Source organism: Bos javanicus, chromosome 1 (assembly GCF_032452875.1).
Source record: "Bos javanicus breed banteng chromosome 1, ARS-OSU_banteng_1.0, whole genome shotgun sequence".
Lineage (NCBI taxonomy): Eukaryota > Metazoa > Chordata > Mammalia > Artiodactyla > Bovidae > Bos > Bos javanicus.
In genome coordinates this window covers 73,489,125-73,505,316 of record NC_083868.1, presented here as the reverse complement: position 1 = coordinate 73,505,316, position 16,192 = coordinate 73,489,125, and the positions used below count along the sequence as shown (strand labels likewise).

The 16,192-nt window shown below is 48.5% G+C and overlaps 1 protein-coding gene and 1 long non-coding RNA gene across 4 annotated transcripts; both read right to left on the bottom strand.

Annotated features, from left to right (window-relative positions):
* Positions 1-4,038: 4,038 nt before the first annotated feature.
* On the bottom strand, positions 4,039-8,982 carry LOC133244876 (uncharacterized). Its single transcript, XR_009735538.1, has 2 exons — positions 7,434-8,982; positions 4,039-6,824 (listed from the first exon to the last, which is right to left on the bottom strand). It is a non-coding gene; the product is annotated as an uncharacterized LOC133244876 (long non-coding RNA).
* Positions 8,983-9,850: 868 nt separating this feature from the next.
* LOC133244865 (uncharacterized) lies at positions 9,851-15,586 on the bottom strand. 3 transcript variants are annotated; one of them, XM_061412566.1, is made up of 4 exons: positions 13,362-15,517; positions 13,129-13,203; positions 12,760-12,923; positions 9,851-10,571 (listed from the first exon to the last, which is right to left on the bottom strand). In XM_061412566.1, the coding sequence occupies exons 1-4, from the start codon at positions 13,443-13,445 to the stop codon at positions 10,268-10,270; spliced, it is 627 nt and encodes a 208-aa protein (XP_061268550.1). In that variant the 5' UTR covers positions 13,446-15,517; the 3' UTR covers positions 9,851-10,267. The 3 variants fall into 3 exon arrangements, 1 of the variants encoding a protein (XP_061268550.1); XR_009735536.1 differs by having other exon boundaries at positions 12,716-15,586; XR_009735537.1 differs by having other exon boundaries at positions 12,837-15,586.
* Between the last annotated feature and the right edge of the window lie 606 nt (positions 15,587-16,192).

Here is a 16,192-nt window from a genome sequence, read left to right as displayed (position 1 = left end):
TTATGATAAAACTGATTTTGTAATATGTACTCCATTGACTACATCATGGATGATTTGTTTTTAAAGGTATTTTCAGAAAGAAATGTTATTTTATTATCAATTCTTGGAGTTTGAAATAGATTTGCATTAAAATATTAAACTTAATATGTTGCATTTAATGAACAATAAGGGACTTCCCAGGTGGTGCTGGTAGTAAAGAACCCGCCTGCAAATGCAGGAGATGTAAGAGGTGAGGGTTCGATCCCTAGATCAGGAAGATTCCCTGGAGGAGAGCATGGCAACCCACTCCAGTATCCTTGCCTGGAGAATCCCATGGACAGAGGAGCCTGGTGGGCTACAGTTCACAGCGTCACACAGTCAGATGTGACAGAAGCGACTTAGCACGTATGCAATGAACTATAAAGTAAATGGGAAAAGTATGATGACAAAAATCCGGAAAATATCTCCTTGTGTCTTCCCAGATGCTGGGTCTGGAAGACATCCATGAGAACCTGAGATGACCTGAGGTTGTCAGAGAGATATAAAATGCAAGAAAAACATAAACAACTAACAGGCCGAATGCAGCAGATCCTAGAACCGAAGTGAGCAGTCCGGGCTTATATCACAGGCCTGGAGGGCGTGTGGTCCCTGATGGCCTGAGAATAGAACCGGCTGCCACCGGGATGGGAGTGGCCCGGACTTCCTGCCTTTTGGTTAGACAGACTGCCTTCCTGAATTACTAGGTCTAGGAAGTGGTGGTGACAGGGTGGGGGTGGGGTGGAGAAGTCACACGTGTCACGGACAACCCCCATTGCAGCCCTCTTCCTCGCTGCCACCTCACTTCCCCTCTTATAGACCAGTTACCTAATCTGCAGCACGCCCAGATGGTATCTGGGAGCTCTAACGGCTCTGAAATCACACAGTTCTAGAATTCAGACACAAGAGCAGCAGCTAAGAGACAGGCAAAAGCCCAGCCCCGAAAACCAGTGCTGGATGTCACAGGTGAGACACCGAGTGTGGGGTCGAGGACTCGAACAATAGCCAGGCCACGTGCCCTTACGTGCGCAGTCACTGTTCTTGCCCATGTGGGCATTGCTGGCACCGGTGGGAAGACACAGGTTACACAGGTTGGTCTACCGGGCATCTAATCCATAACCCTGGTCTCTCTCCATCACACAACACTAGACACTGGCTTACATGGGACTTACAAGCCTGGGTGCACCTAACCTTCATCCCTCCACCCCTCCTGATTCTGGTAGCACTGGGAGAAACACACCCCTGCCTCCCTTCTCTCCTGAGGAGGATTCACCTAATGGGGTAAGTTTGGAAGAAGAACCTGTGTCTGCAGGGGGCAGCCTTCTGGCCTTGGCCAATATATCCAAAAGGTCATCATTTCTATATGTGCTCAAAAGCCCATCATTTTCTGTATGTGCCCTTTTCTATATAAAGCCCATCATTTCTATATGTACTCAAAAGCCACATGTGGCTGGTGGCTACTGCATTGGACAGCACAATCTTAGAGGCTAATCCACCGACCTCCTATGTCCCAGCTTGAAGACTTCTGGGGAGGAGAAGTCCCCACCTTTGGAATCACTCTTGTCACTTGGTGGTCACTTCTGGTTGCTAGAAACATCTTCACATCAAACTGAAACCTGCCTCCTTGTACTCTCCCGCTTCTCAATTCTAGTCTTGCCCACCCCCTCCCCCGACCACCTTGACTTGTTGGGAGCTCCTCCAATATTTAAAGACAGGAGAATACACTCTCCCAGTTCTCCAGAGCCTGACTCTTCTCAGGGTTAAATGGCCTGTGTTACCTCTGCTGTTCCTCACGTGACCCAGAGTCTTGGCCCTTTGTGGGTTCATCACCCTTTGGACCCTGGTCGGCCACTCAACTTGCCTTTGTCTCTCTGAGAGACAGTCAGAAGGGAACACGTGCCTCTAGAAGGATACTCAGGCTTGTTTCAAATACCTTCCTGCTGCCCCCACATCAGTACCCAACCCTGGCATTGTTTGCTGGAAGAGAGCTTCCCATTTATTTCTCATTTGAGAACACTAGATTTATAACGGTTGTGGACACCTGTTGTTTTTGACTACCCAGCATGCAGTCTTCCTAATTTAGAATCCCCAAATAGGTGAAAGCCATGGCCCCGTCTCCTTGATGGAGGCTGAAAGGGAACAGACTTCCACGCCCCACATCACCGGCTCATGCCTGAGCGGATGGTACGAGGTCTGTTTCAGCTTTGATGCACTTGGTTCCTGCATTTTTCATACATTCTTTCTGATGATTGAGAGAAGTGGCTGAAGGTGCAGTAGAGAGAGTTATAGAATATCAGACAAACTTCCCAGTACCAGTGCTGCTAAACAGTTCTCCAGAAGTAACTTCAAACCCACCTTAGGGCTCTGAATTCAGAACAATTCTCTAAAATAGAGACCAAGACTGAGACAGAAGACTTGTGCCTTTCCCTGCTGTCACTAAGGAATACCGTTCCCACCTTGGAGAGGAACCCCAAGACCCTGGATACAGGTGGTGGCAGGGACTTGGAGTCAGGACAATCTGGACCTCGTTCCAGCTCAAACCCTGATATTGAAGGACCCTGGGCAAATGGCTTTCCTACCCTGGATTTCAGGTTTTCCACATGGAAATCACTCAGTCCTTTCTTTTCCATTCTGATTCTCTATGACTTTGAACCCTGTAGGAGCTGTTACTTCCTTGAGATTTACTTACTGTTTTCCCCCTTTTTGCTGGCTTTGTATTAACACTTTACAAATTTGTGAATGGATAAAGAAAACATGATATATCCATGCCATGGAATATTATTCAGCCACAAAAAGGAATAAAGTACCGATACATCTACAATATGGGGCTTCCCTGGTGGCTTAGAGGTAAAGAACCTGCCTGCCAATGCAAGAGATGTAAGAGATGAGGGTTCGATCCCTGGGTCAGGAAGATCCCCTGGAGGAGGACATGGCAACACACTCCAATATTCTTGCCTGGAGAATTCAATGGACAGAGGAGCCTGGTGGGCTACAGTCCATAAGGGTCTCAAAGAGTCAGACACAACTGAAGAGATGTGGCAAGCAGGCACACACATCTACAATATAGGTGAACCTTGAAAACTGTTAAGTGAAAAATCCTAGTCACCAAAGACTATAGACGGTATGCTTCTTTATATGAAATGTTCTGATAGGCAGATCTATCATGACATAAAGTGAACTACTGATTGCCTAGGGCTAGCAGGAAATGGGGAGTAATGGCCGAGAGGTATAGGATTTCTTTTAAAGATGATGAAAGTGTTCTGAAATTGACTTTGGTGATGGTTGCACAACTCTGAATATACAAAAAATATGCAATTGAAATCGGTGACTTATATAGGTGAATTGTATCTCAATAAAGCTGTGGGAAAAAAAAATCAGGCAACAAGCTTGAGAGAAATCTAATGTATTTTAAAGCTGTGCTCATGGCATTGGAGGATACCCTTGAAAATTAAATCCACTCATAACCCAACAATACTATGTTTGCTGTTTAACGTCTCTCCCTTGGTCAATTAATAAAATTAATTTAATTTAAATGTAACATCTTTAAAAGTGTCCTTTCTAAGAAGGTCTAATTAATAGTCTAATGGGATCAGGAAAAGGAGAGATGGTGCCTGACCAGTTCTCACACTTGATTCCAGAGAGTTCACTGGGAGTGGTTTCTCTTTTCTCTAGACTTTTTATTAGGTTCTCATGGAAACTGCCAATAGGTTCTCATGGAAGCATTACAGAACAGTGCCCATCATACTTTGATATGCACACCAGTCAGATGGGGATCTTAGATTCTAATTGAGCAGGTCTGGGGTGGGGCCTGAGAGTCTTCATTTCTAACAAGCTTCCCAGTGTTGTGGATGCTGCTGAACCATGGTCCACATTTCAAGTTGCCAGGCTCCAGGAATGCATTATCCAATGTGGCTATGAACACTTGCAATGTTCTGATCTAAACCGAGATGTAGATGAGTGAAGGAGAGAATGCAAGTGATGTAAGATAGACACTAGATTTCAAAGATGAGCAACAAAACAAAAGAATGTGAAATAATTTTTATATTTGCTGCATGCTAGAAAAATAATATTTTGAACACATCTAATTAAATAAAATGAATTTTTAAATTACAAGTCTTATTTGTGGGAGATACCTGTAGTTCCTTGCCTCCACCATTATTTATCTTCCCTTCTTCCTTAATAGACTTTCACCTGGTCACATGGTGGTCACCTGAAATTAAGACTACATTTCCCAGCTTCCCTTGCAGTTAGGTGGGACCACGTGACTAATCATTGCATGAAATGTAGGGAAAAGTCACGTGGCTTCCAAGATCCTTTCTTAAGAGATTACACAGGTGCGTTCTTTGCCTCCTTCTTCATTCCTTCCTCTAGACTGCTGCCTAGAATGCAAAGATATTGCCATGTCAGGCAATAAGGTCAAGGCCATGCCCAAGAGAACAACAAAATGTAAAGTCCACGATGGCAAAGATTTTTGTTGGTCCTTTTTTTCCCTTCCTCTATTTCTATAATGCCAGTACCTAACTGGTGCTAAACAAATTTTGCTGACTAACTGACTGACTGATGAAATGAATGAATAAATCTGGATCTCTGATACTAGGGAGGTGACATCAACTGCAGACCACCCACCAAAACTTTTACATGAAAGAGAAACAAACTACCTTGCTTAAACACAAACCAAATCCTAATCAATACAATATTGAGAAGTCCTGTAACTGCTTTTACCACAGAAGGTTCACTTAAAATGCTAAGTTAAACCTCAGTAAATCTAATCACATTTTAAATGCATCATGATATTCATCTTTTCAATGTTGTAGATTATTTTACCATGTCTAAATCTATCCATTTGTTTAATAAGCTGAGGTTTCAATATTTCAAGTTTGTAAAACCCAGACATGCCTCTCGCAGTTCTTTCTTACTAACAGTTCAAAGCACTGTAGAAATTCCAACCAGCAATGTTTTTCCTAACAGTCCTAGGGTATAGGTGAGTTAGCATCCAAAAGGAGCATTTTATAAGATAGAGATGAACTGATTAAGAGAAATTTTTCCATGTCATTCTCCATCCATTACACTTCACTACTTCTAAACCAAAAAGGAATTTTATATTAGAGAGGTTAGTAACAGCATATTTTAAGCAAAAACAACTGTTTTTCTCTTATTTTTAAGAAAAGATTTCTATTCATTTACCCAAGTTTTCTGCTTTGCTGATGTCTGAGAAGAATTATGCCTTTTTACATTGCTCTGTAAAAGAAAATACCTTTGTGCCTCTGGAAATGCCACTAGGCTACCTAACTCTGGGGTGCAAACAGATGGGGCTCAAAGTCCCATCAACACCGTGTGAGGCACTGTGTCCTGGTTCCCTATTTTTAGGGGAGCAAGAGAGGCAAGAGGATTCCAATAAGCCCCGAGTGGGTAGCAGGTAAGACCAGGGATAGAGCTGGGGTGGAGCAGAGAGGTCCAGAGAGGACCAGTATGGACCAGTCCTGGGTGTTTCCACTTGAGGCCATTTCCAAGGTTGAGGAGAGCTGCTATCACCCATCAGCAGAAAGTCAAGGAGAACGTCCATGTGATTTTTCACCCTTCCATTTCCTGTACCCTGGAGGCTCATCCTTCGTTCCAAGTTCGCCAGGCTTTGAAGTTGTAGGAGACCAAGAACCAGCTGCTGATCATGCTGTTAGCGCAAGTTCATGTGACTAACGCACAGTGAGGGCAAACAAACTGAAATGTCAGAGTCTGGAGCAGAGAAAGGTTTACTGCAGGGCGCCGCAAGACAGGTGGCTCACGCTGTAAAAACCCCTGAGCTCCCCACAGGGTTTCAGCACTGCATATTTAAAGGCCAAGTGAGGGAGAGTGGTCTCAAAATCAGTTTGTGCACGTGTCTGACGGGCTGATGATGAAGGAACACGGTGGGGTCACAAGGTTAACCTTATCCGTCCTTAGGCTCCAGGAAGCCTGGGGCTGTGTGCTCATGATAGTCAAGTAGTCAACATCTTCCATGCAGTGGGGGGTTTTCATATCTGGCACACAACTCAGGAAATGTGCATCAAATACTGTTATCTAGGTACTTCAGAGGGGAGCTAAAGCAGAGGATGTGGGGGAAGGCCACTCCGTTACAGCGTTGAATTCACGATTGGTCACAGTGACAGGTTCTTTTGTTGCTGGGAGGAGCCCTCTGTGACACCAGAGGAACTCTGGAAGAACAGCTTAGTCACATAGCACTCATATAGCACTGGCTGCATCATTATTCTACTGGATTGGAAGCCTCGTGTTTACTGTTAAGACAGCTGATCCATAAGTCCAATGCCAGCACATTTCTTTTCTGGATGTACCAGGGACGCTTCTAGACAGAAGGCATTTGATATATAAGTTCCCTTTTAATTAACTCAGTTCAGTTCAGTCGCTCAGTCGTGTCTGACTCTTTTTGACCCCAAGAATCGCAGCACGCCAGGCCTCCCTGTCCATCACCAACTCCCGGAGTTCACTCAAACTCACGTCCATCGAGTCAGTGATGCCATCCAGCCATCTCATCCTCTGTCATCCCCTTCTCCTCCTGCCCCCAATCCTTCCCAGCATCAGAGTCTTTTCCAATGAGTCAACTCTTCACATGAGGTGGCCAAAGTATTGGAGTTTCAGCTTTAGCATCAGTCCTTCTAATGGACACCCAGGGCTGATCTCCTTCAGAATGGACTGGTTGGATCTCCTTGAAGTCCAAGGGACTCTCAAGAGTCTTCTCCAACACCACAGTTCAAAAGCATCAATTCTTCGGGGCTCAGCTTTCTTCACAGTCCAACTCTCACATCCATACATGACCACTGGAAAAAGAGGGAACTTATATATCAGACACTTTAATATACCATTGGCACAAATTTTCCCAGAGCTAAGTTCCAAACTAGAACTGAGTGAAGTACCTTTAAATACAGTGTTTAAAAACTCTAGGGCTACAGGATAGTATTTAATGCCTGATTTGTGACATTTTGGAGAGGATGGGAATCCTGAGGTATGAGAAGGTAAAAGTGCATAACAACATAAAAATACAAAAGAGGCGAATGCATAGAGTGAAGTTCATCTGTGAGGCTAGGACAAGTGGCATGGCAAGCAAAGGATGCTAAGGGATGAAGCTGGAAAGACGAACAGAGATCAATGGAGAACAGCTGTGGCTAAGAAACTGGACTTTGGTCTACTATGAATGGGGAGTCATTGGAGATTTTAGAAGCTGAGCGGGACAAGGTAAGTGTGTATTTTGAAGCATAAACATAACAGCATAGTGGTTGAATGCATAGAGTTGAGAGCCACTGGAAGCAGCTACCGCAACTGCATAGGTGTAAGACTGTGACAGGAGGGGTATCGGGAGGCGGGGAGGGTGGCTCTTTGGTGGCTGCTGGTCTTGGGATAGGAGGGAGCAAGCCTCATCTGCAGATGACCTGCAGATTTCTGACTTGGGATCTGGAGAGATGGAGACAGAAGAGCAGCTTGACTTCCTTGGCCGTCCAGTGGTTAAGACTTTGCCTTTCAGTGCAGGGAGTGAGGATTCCATCCCACATGCAGCCAAAACATTAAAATATAAAACAGAAACAATACTGCAACAAATTCAACAAAGACTTTTAAAAAATAGAGCAGCTTAGGAAGTGGAGGATAAAGATGAGGAGGTCTGTTCTAGACAGTGAGTTTAGGATGCTTATGGGAGAGCCACATGGGAGGCCTCTGCAACACTGTCTGGGTCTACATGACCCTACTTTTTCCATGCCAAGGGATATCTTTCTACTTATTCTCACAATGTCCTCTCATGTGTCAGAGGTGGGTGCTGAGGCCCATTTGGGCTTCCAGCGGTAACACCACCTCCTTCTTGGAGCAACTGTCACAATTTCTTCAGCACTCACTGTCTGTTCAACACTGGGTCCCCAGCTTTCCATGCTTTCTGTTTATCCCACAACAATGCTTTGAGGTAGTTATCATCCTATATCTCATATGGGCAACCTGAGACTGAGATAGAGTAGCTGACATGCCCAAGTTTTAACAGCTGGAAACTCGCAGAATTGGTTTTGAAACCAGAGCCTTCAAATTCCTCCCAATGAAAGTGAAAGCGTTAGTTACTCAGTTGTGTCTGCTCTTTTAGACCCCATGGACTGTAGCTCACCAGGCTCCTCTGCCCATGGGATTTCCCAGTCAAGAATACTGGAGTGGTAGCCATTCCTTTCTCCAGGGGATCTTCCCAACCCAGGGATCGAACCTGCATTTCCTGCATTGGCAGGCAGATTCTTTACCATCTCAGCCACCAGGGAAGCCCTTCTTCCCAATGAACTTAGACTCAACAATATCATATTGCTTTCAGACGAGGATCTGAATGGAAACCTAACAAGTTCTATAATGGTTTCATTTGAAACTCATTCATGTATTCATTCACTGAATTAACACTGAATTCCTATTAAGCTCAAAGTATAAACATATAAACATAGTCAACACAACATGGGTGCAGAGAGTGGGGAGAGCGGTTGTGGTTGTATATGAACAAATGAGCCTTTGTCTTCAAGGAGCTCTAAAGCAGAGGTCAGCCAACTACAGTTTAGCTACCAAATCCAGCTCACTGCCTGTTTTTGTGAATAAAGTTTTATTGGAACATAGCCACCCTATTTGTTGACATGTCTATGTTGCTTCTGCATCAACAACTGTGATTAAGCAGCTGCAACAGAGACCAAACGGACCACAAACTTAAAGTATTTACTATCTAGCACTTTTTAGAAAAAAATTGCCTACCTCTGGTCTAGAATCAGAATTACAGAGGCATCAACTATAGATGAAATCTAGATTATTAAAACGGAGAAGGCAATGGCACCCCACTCCAGTACTCTTGCCTGGAAAATCCCATGGACGGAGGAGCCTAGTGGGCTGCAGTCCATGGGGTCGCTAAGAGTCGGATACGACTGAGCGACTTCACTTTCACTTTTCACTTTCATGCATTGGAGAAGGAAATGGCAACCCACTGCAGTGTTCTTGCCTGGAGAATCCCAGGGACAGGCGGGCCTGGTGGGCTACCATCTACGGGGTCGCACAGAGTTGGACACGACTGAAGCGACTTAGCAGCAGCAGCAGCAGATTTTTTAAATGGCACAGGGACTTCCCTGGTGATTCAGTGGCTAAGACTTCACCTTCCAATGCAGGGGGCGAGGGTTTGGTCCCTGGTCAGGGAACTAAGATCCCACATGCCTCATGACCAAAAATAATAATAATAATAATGATAATAATAATAAAGAAACATGAAACAGAAGTAATATTGTAACAAATTCAATAAAGACTTTAAAAATGGCCCACATCAAAAAATATTTTTTAAAAATTAAATAAAATGGCACAAATTAAAAGTTGTGGAGATGCCAAGGAGAGCAACTAAAGCCACAGACATGATTCACCCAGGAGGAGGTTTTGACAAAGCCATGGGCTATCAGGAACAGATTCCAGCCTGGAGCACCACCCAACCCACCATGTGCCTGTGCTTGAAGGCACACAGTCCAGGGCAGGGTAGGAGATGCTCAGGCCCCTGGAAAGTAATCATCTAGGTCGCTTTCCAGAGCATCAGAAGTTATGGAGTGCTTCTGGCTCTGCCGTTGCTGGGCTGCCGGACCTTGAGCCGATCTACTTACCTCCTGGTCCTCAGATATCAGTTATCTCTTACTGGCCTATCAGGTTGTAAAACCCAAATGTGGGGGGGGAAAGTCCCTGAGTGACTTGTGAAAAACTGAAGCACTCTGCAAATTCTGGGGGTCCTTGGGGTGGTTGTAGGCACACATAGACTGCCTTGAAGATCCTTACATGTAGCACTCAGAAGCAAAATTATCAGCCTTGAATGTGAAATTGCTTTTGTCCCCAGCTGAGCACACTCCATATTTTATTAATTCACTCAGAATGCAGCTTGCTATGTTACAAAAGAATTTTCCCCGAGAGGAGTCATTTTCAAGCTGGGAATGTGTGGACATCCCACCCCAAGAGATGATCCTGTGTTTTCTTGGAGGTGGAGGCAGCCCGGAGGTTGGAGCTGGTGTGAGTTGATGCTGGAGGTCTGAACCCAAGGGAACACGTTCTGTCTGGAACCATCACAAAAGTCTTTGCAGATCCTCAGCCAGCTGGCCCAAGTCTGCTAGACACTGTGTTCCCACTCCCTCACCCTTCCTCCAGGAAGCAACTCCTCTGGCCCAGCCTCCATGATGCTTTTCTGCTCACACCCTTGAACCCACATCCCCAGTCCGAGGTGGAGCCCGCGGAGCTGTCAGTGCCGCCCAGCCACAGCACCTGGCTCGCCTCCCTCCATGCTGGGCCAAAGCCTCAGACTCAGGAGAAACCAGAGCTTGCTCAGCTGGCCAGCACCGGGGCTTCCTGTCCAAGTGTATGCGGCTGGGCTTCCTGCTGACGGAAGGGCGGCTGCAGCAGCTCGCCTCTGACATCCCAAGCGGTGGCTCCCAGAGCACGCCCAGCTGGCACCCGGTTCAAGAGCCACGGCTGCACTCACACAGCTGTCAGACAGCATTCCCAGGGATCCAGGGGTCCGGCCTGGAGAGCTATAAAGGGGATTCCTTTGGGGAGAGAGGAAGTAGTGAATCAGCCCAGAAACGCTGGAGCTCAGGCTTGTCCTAGGCAGACAGCCAGAGCATGCCTCACACACAGCGCACCCTCCACACTGACCGACCCCCTTGCTTCACATGCGCCCCCCTCCTTGGCCACCTGCGCACTTCCGTCTGCGTCCCTCCGTGAGTCTCCACCACACAGCTTCCCTCTGCCCCAGGTGGCCTGGGAACCAGGCCCAAGCACCCAGGTGATAGCCCACCCTGCCTCTGACCTCATGCCCTTAAGGAATTTAACTTCACGGAGAATCAGCTCCCCCTTCACAAGTGGAAACTAGAGAGTGCGAATATTTTCTGAGTGTTCCATGTTTATTTTCCCACATTTTAAGGGCAGTGACATAGGAAATGGGGTTAGACTTATTCTCTCTAGTTCCAAAGATCAGAACAAGCATTCTGTGGAGGCAGAATTTGGTTTAAATAAGGGGAAATGAACCCACAAAATAGACCGTCTTCTAAAGTAGTAAGCATCCTGTATCCTGTGACTAGAGGTATTCAACAGACACTGTTTGCAGACTTTCAAGTGTTAGACTGTAAGCTCCATGAGCACTTCTGTCTCCATTCCTGCTGCAGGATCCAGCATCCAGCACACTGCCTGCCAGAGAGTAAGTGCTCCAAATATTTGTGGAAGAGAGGAAGGAAGAGGGAATGAGAAAAACAGGCAGGGAGAGAACTGGAAAGAGAGACAGAGAGAAAGCAGGAAGGAGGAAAAGTAGGAAGGATCATCTCCAAGAACTCTGGAGAACTGACTCTCCTTTAGGAGAGAGCTTGGACAAGCTGACTGCAATGATCTTTTTGACTCTGAGATTATAAAATGAGGGTTTTAGGCGCCCACTCCACGGGGACTCATCAAATCCACAAGCAGACTAAGCAACTCTCCTGTGATGGTGTGTGTCCCAGGTACAGGCTTTTCTACCCAAGCCCGCTGTAGTCTACAAACCCCCACACATACCTGTTGTCCTGCATTTCTGCAGAACCCTGTAAAATGTACAGTCCCCATCTGAAAGACACAGATCCTGAGGTTCAAAGATGGTAAGCGACTTGTCTGAGCTGAGACTTAGCCTCAGGTATCCTGTTCCTGAGGCCAGTGCCTCTTCCTAATAGGCACGTTCGTCTGTCTCACGGCCTGCCATGGAGCTTTCTGCCCCAGAGACTGCTATTATGACCTAACATGAAAACTGGTGCTCTATGAAAAGCACGGAGGTACCCCTATCCTTTGAAAAAGGTAAGGAGACAGATCTACCTCACACACACACACACACACACACACACACACAAATCCTCCTTTTCCCTGGCTCACTCCCAGTAGGGATAACACTTGGGCATCACCACTAACTGCAGTAACCATCACTGGATCTGGGACTACTTCCAGAGGCAAGTTTACTCTCCAGGGCTGACGCTCCTGATTACTGCTTGGAAAGATGTGTTCTTTTCCGAGGGTCTGACAAGCTGGAGGTAAGGAGGTCATTTGCCCGTCTGCCCTCCCCTCCACACTTCCTCTGCCCTCCCTCACGGGGGACTGACCCCTGCAGGCTGCATTTGCTCAAGTCCCAACCAATCAGGAGACTACGAGGAAGAGGAGGGTAAAAACCAGAGCTTTCTCCCCACACCCTCTCCCTCTATCTGGCAGATCACCTCTGGGGTCCCCATTCCTGCCAGGGAACCTCCGCCAGGACTCTGGCTCTCCCTGGGTTCTGGAAACACTCTCTCTGCTCCAGACTTCCACCAGGCATGGTGTCGTTTTTTTCCCGTGGCTGCTACTCTCAAGGCCAGCTTTCACCCACATCTGCCCTTTCATCTCTTCCAATGCCTTTATAACTGGTTTCCCTCGGCTGAGGTTTCTGGAATAGGTTATGTTTTCTGCCTGGACTCTGATTCCACGTCAGTGTGGATTGGATAAGACCCAGCCGGAGAGGCTTGAACTGTTGGAAGTATGGAACAGTACTATCCTGACCACTTCAAGGAGAGTTGAAGACAGGCAGGCCAGGAGGCAGGGAATGAGGAAGCAAGCCAAGTGCACCTTGGGGGGACGAGAGGACCTGGAGTCAGCCTACCTGGCCCACCACAGGCCCCTTCCTCTTTCACAAGACCCGACTCACCCAGCATCCTTCACTGCAGGACACAGTCATCACATCTCACACACCTGGGCCAGACAGCGAGACCCAGCCTCTCAGAGTTCTGTGCAAGCCAAGCTTCTAGGTCCAGAAGCCTCCAGGCTACCTCCACCCAGGCAGACAGAAGGGCTCCCTCAACGGCATCAGCAAAGAAAGCAGGTGTCTTTCCTCCCCATTGCCAGACTCCCGACATCTGGGACTCCAAGAGAAGACAGTCACAGCCTCTTCCTTTAGCTCCCCTACCCCACTCCCAAAGCCCTTCACTCGCTAAGGCGAGGTCTAATGGGGACTTTTAATAGCCTTGCCTGGGCAGAGACCCACGGGGAGGCTGTGTTCTCTGAAAATATTATTCATGAGCACAGATACCGCATGTAGAAAGGAGGAAAGCTGGGTCTTACCTTTATATGTATGTGGACCAACTGTATGCTTGTCGCTGAGATACGTACTTTTGCCCAGTCTGTCATTTCATCAGACTATAATGGAGAGAATCAGACCAAAATGTGTCAAGCTCTATTCAATGCTTCTTTATTGGGTACCTGTCAGGTCTAGGTGTTCCGCAAGGGTGTATGAACTTCGGTTCCTGCCTTCTAGGAAAATTAAGAAGCTGCGGTCTGAAATCAGCCAGACCTACCTGGTTTTGAATCCAGACTCCAGTAGTTAGTATTTCTGTGACCTTGAGCAAGTAACCCTTGCCCTTGAGCTTCAGTTTCCTCATCTATGAAAAGGGCACAATGATAATGTCATTGTGTCTCCCTGAGCTGGTGAAGGATCCACGTAGGGAACAAACTGAGCAAGTGCCCAGCACATGATAAACACTCTTCAACAAGTGGCAACTTTTTAAAAATTAATAAATCCAGGATATGTGCACCGCCCAATGCCAGCATCTGGGGATGAAAAGCATTTCTGAAGGCCGCCCAGCTACTTCTGTTAACACTGGGAGGACATCACACAGCCTTCTGACTCTAGAGTAGGATAAAACACAGCTCTTCCTTTCTCAACGGGACCTCAGAGGCGTCCCACACACCCTCCGTCCTGGCAGGCCCTGCTGCCTCCCCTCTGAGTTGCCGGACGTCCGTTGAGGTCCTGGGTTTGGAGAGTTTCCGGGACTGGCGGGGTCACACTGCAGCTGGGCGGTGCCTGCCTGGCAGCCCCACCCTTCCTGGCGGCCAGGCTTCCCCCTCTCCCCGCTCCCCGACCCCCACCGCCCCGGGTATCTGAAACCCTGCCAATGCTAGGGCGGGGTGGGGAGCGGGCAGAGGGAGGCGGAAGGTCCTGCTCTGATGGACGTTTGCCCTAAGGGAAGCCTGCGGCGATGGTGGGGGCGGGAGGAGGGGGGGAGCAGGGCGGACTCTGCTCCCCTCCACCCTCTCATCCAGCCACACGGACAATCCATCCTCTGGAAGTGTCAAGTGCTCCTCCTAGTGGGGAAGGAATGATGTGAGCGCCCATTCAACTGCCCCTCCCCCTCCCCATCCCTGTCCCAAAAGGTGGGGCTCTTTCACCAGGTCTATCCGATGACCGCAATATCAGTCCCAATCTACAGCACCTCACAGTTGAAAAAGCTTCACATCCAATTGCCACCGCTTGGTGATTTTTCAGGCGACACATTTTTAACAACCCATTTCACAGATGAGAACATTGAGTCAGGCTCAGTCTGTCTTTGGCAGAGCTGAGACTAGAAATCAGGTCTTTTCATTCTCCCTTTCATGGGCCTTGGTCAGTGCAGAAGCCTCAAAGAGGGAGACATGGCCACCTCCTTGCCCACTGCCCACCCCTCTCCACCCCCATCCCTCACACAAACATCGCACCATCTTGAAAATAGAGCATTCTTTTCCCTGCCCCTCAATCATAAGAACTTCCATGTCTACAGGTAACTTGATTAAACCCCCAACCCCCGCTCCCACTTTCCTGCAAGATCATCCTGTGTTTTTAAACTCGCACATCTCAGAGTCAGCCCTCCCTTTCATCAGCAGGCCTACCCCACTGTTCCCAGCAGAAAAACGCCCTCTGCTCACTGTGGTTAGATCTAGGGCACAGAAAGTCCCCTCTGGATGACCAACCACAAGCTGTGCTAAGCCCATCGCTCAAAGACTGAAGGGTAGGGGTGGCAGGGAGTCATTCCAGCGCCATCGACCCCATGCCCCCGCCCTGGCAGAGACAGGCTGGAGAGGGGCCACTCACTCATCAAGGAGGGGGAGGCGACCCCTGCCCTGTCTCCTTCCCTGAAAACAAAGTCCTTCCTCTGAGTTCTCCAGAGGCTGGCCCGCTGCTCTGAATGCAACAGCAACCAGCCCTCGAAATCCCCAGGCCCCAGAGGTCTGGATTGGAGACTCAGCTTCCACTGACACCTCGCCTGCAGAGCAGAGCTGGAGAGGTGAGCCCAGGGTCCCACAAGGAGGGTCTCTCAGGTTCTGGGAGCCTATTCTCCTCCCTGGGTTCCAGTAGCAGGGGCGGCTCACTGTTGATCGCCGCCATGGGACAGAACTGGGCCTGGGCTCAAGGACAGGCCAGGTAGACAACGAACTGAACTGTATTTTCTGGGAAAGCAGCCAGTCGTCATGCCCTCAGGCTTCCGGGCATCTAGGAGAGTGGCAGAGCAGGCCCCCACCACCACCCTCGGTCGGCTTACCCCAGGCCCTGGCAGGGCACAGCCGGGCCCTGGTCTCTGACCCAGAACATTGCAGCCTGGGGACCACAGCACCCAGCCCTTACCCTAGACCACTGCCTAGTGAACTAAAGGGGGCTTCATGGAGCGGAGAAGGGGTACAACCTGAGGCCTCCTCCCACCCCCACCCCATGCCCAAGTCTCTGGATGTCTGCTTGTGACATCCTAGCCTAGCTCTCCTGCTAGGCTGAGCTGCTTGAGAGCAGGGAGACACATTTAATCTGGTCTCTCTTCCTGGGCAGTGCTGCTATCTCCCTGTGGGATGACCACATCGTGTCACCCCCTGGATTTCAGTGTCCTGGCTGCACTAGGGTGGGAAGCCCCGCTGTGCCCAGCTCCAGGTGGCTGGAGCCTTAGAGAGTAAGCCTGAGGCACATGCTCAGATGAGGGTTTCTTGTTGTCACTAACATCTTATTGATCTGGTTTAGAACTTGCATTTCCCACACGAAGGGAGATGAAGAACGGGGAGAGTATGAGCAGCTGGTCGGCATACCCAGGCCTTCCTCAACCATCAGCTCCGAGACCCATGGAATGCTCTTTCCAGGGCCCCACGTGCTGGCAGAGTAGACACTCGCAGCCTGAGGACAGGAGAGAAGTGGGACCCCAGTGGATCTCCAGCATGTGACCGGAGGGGACCTGGAGCCAACCCCTCTTCCTCTTTCTCTGTAGAGGGGCCCACCTGCCTCTCAGAGATTGTGGGGACTCTCCCAGGCCCTCTCTGGAACCCACATTTCCAGGGAATCAAATGGGGCTCAGATAGATGGTGGTGGAATCAGAACCAGATGGGAGGAGAAACA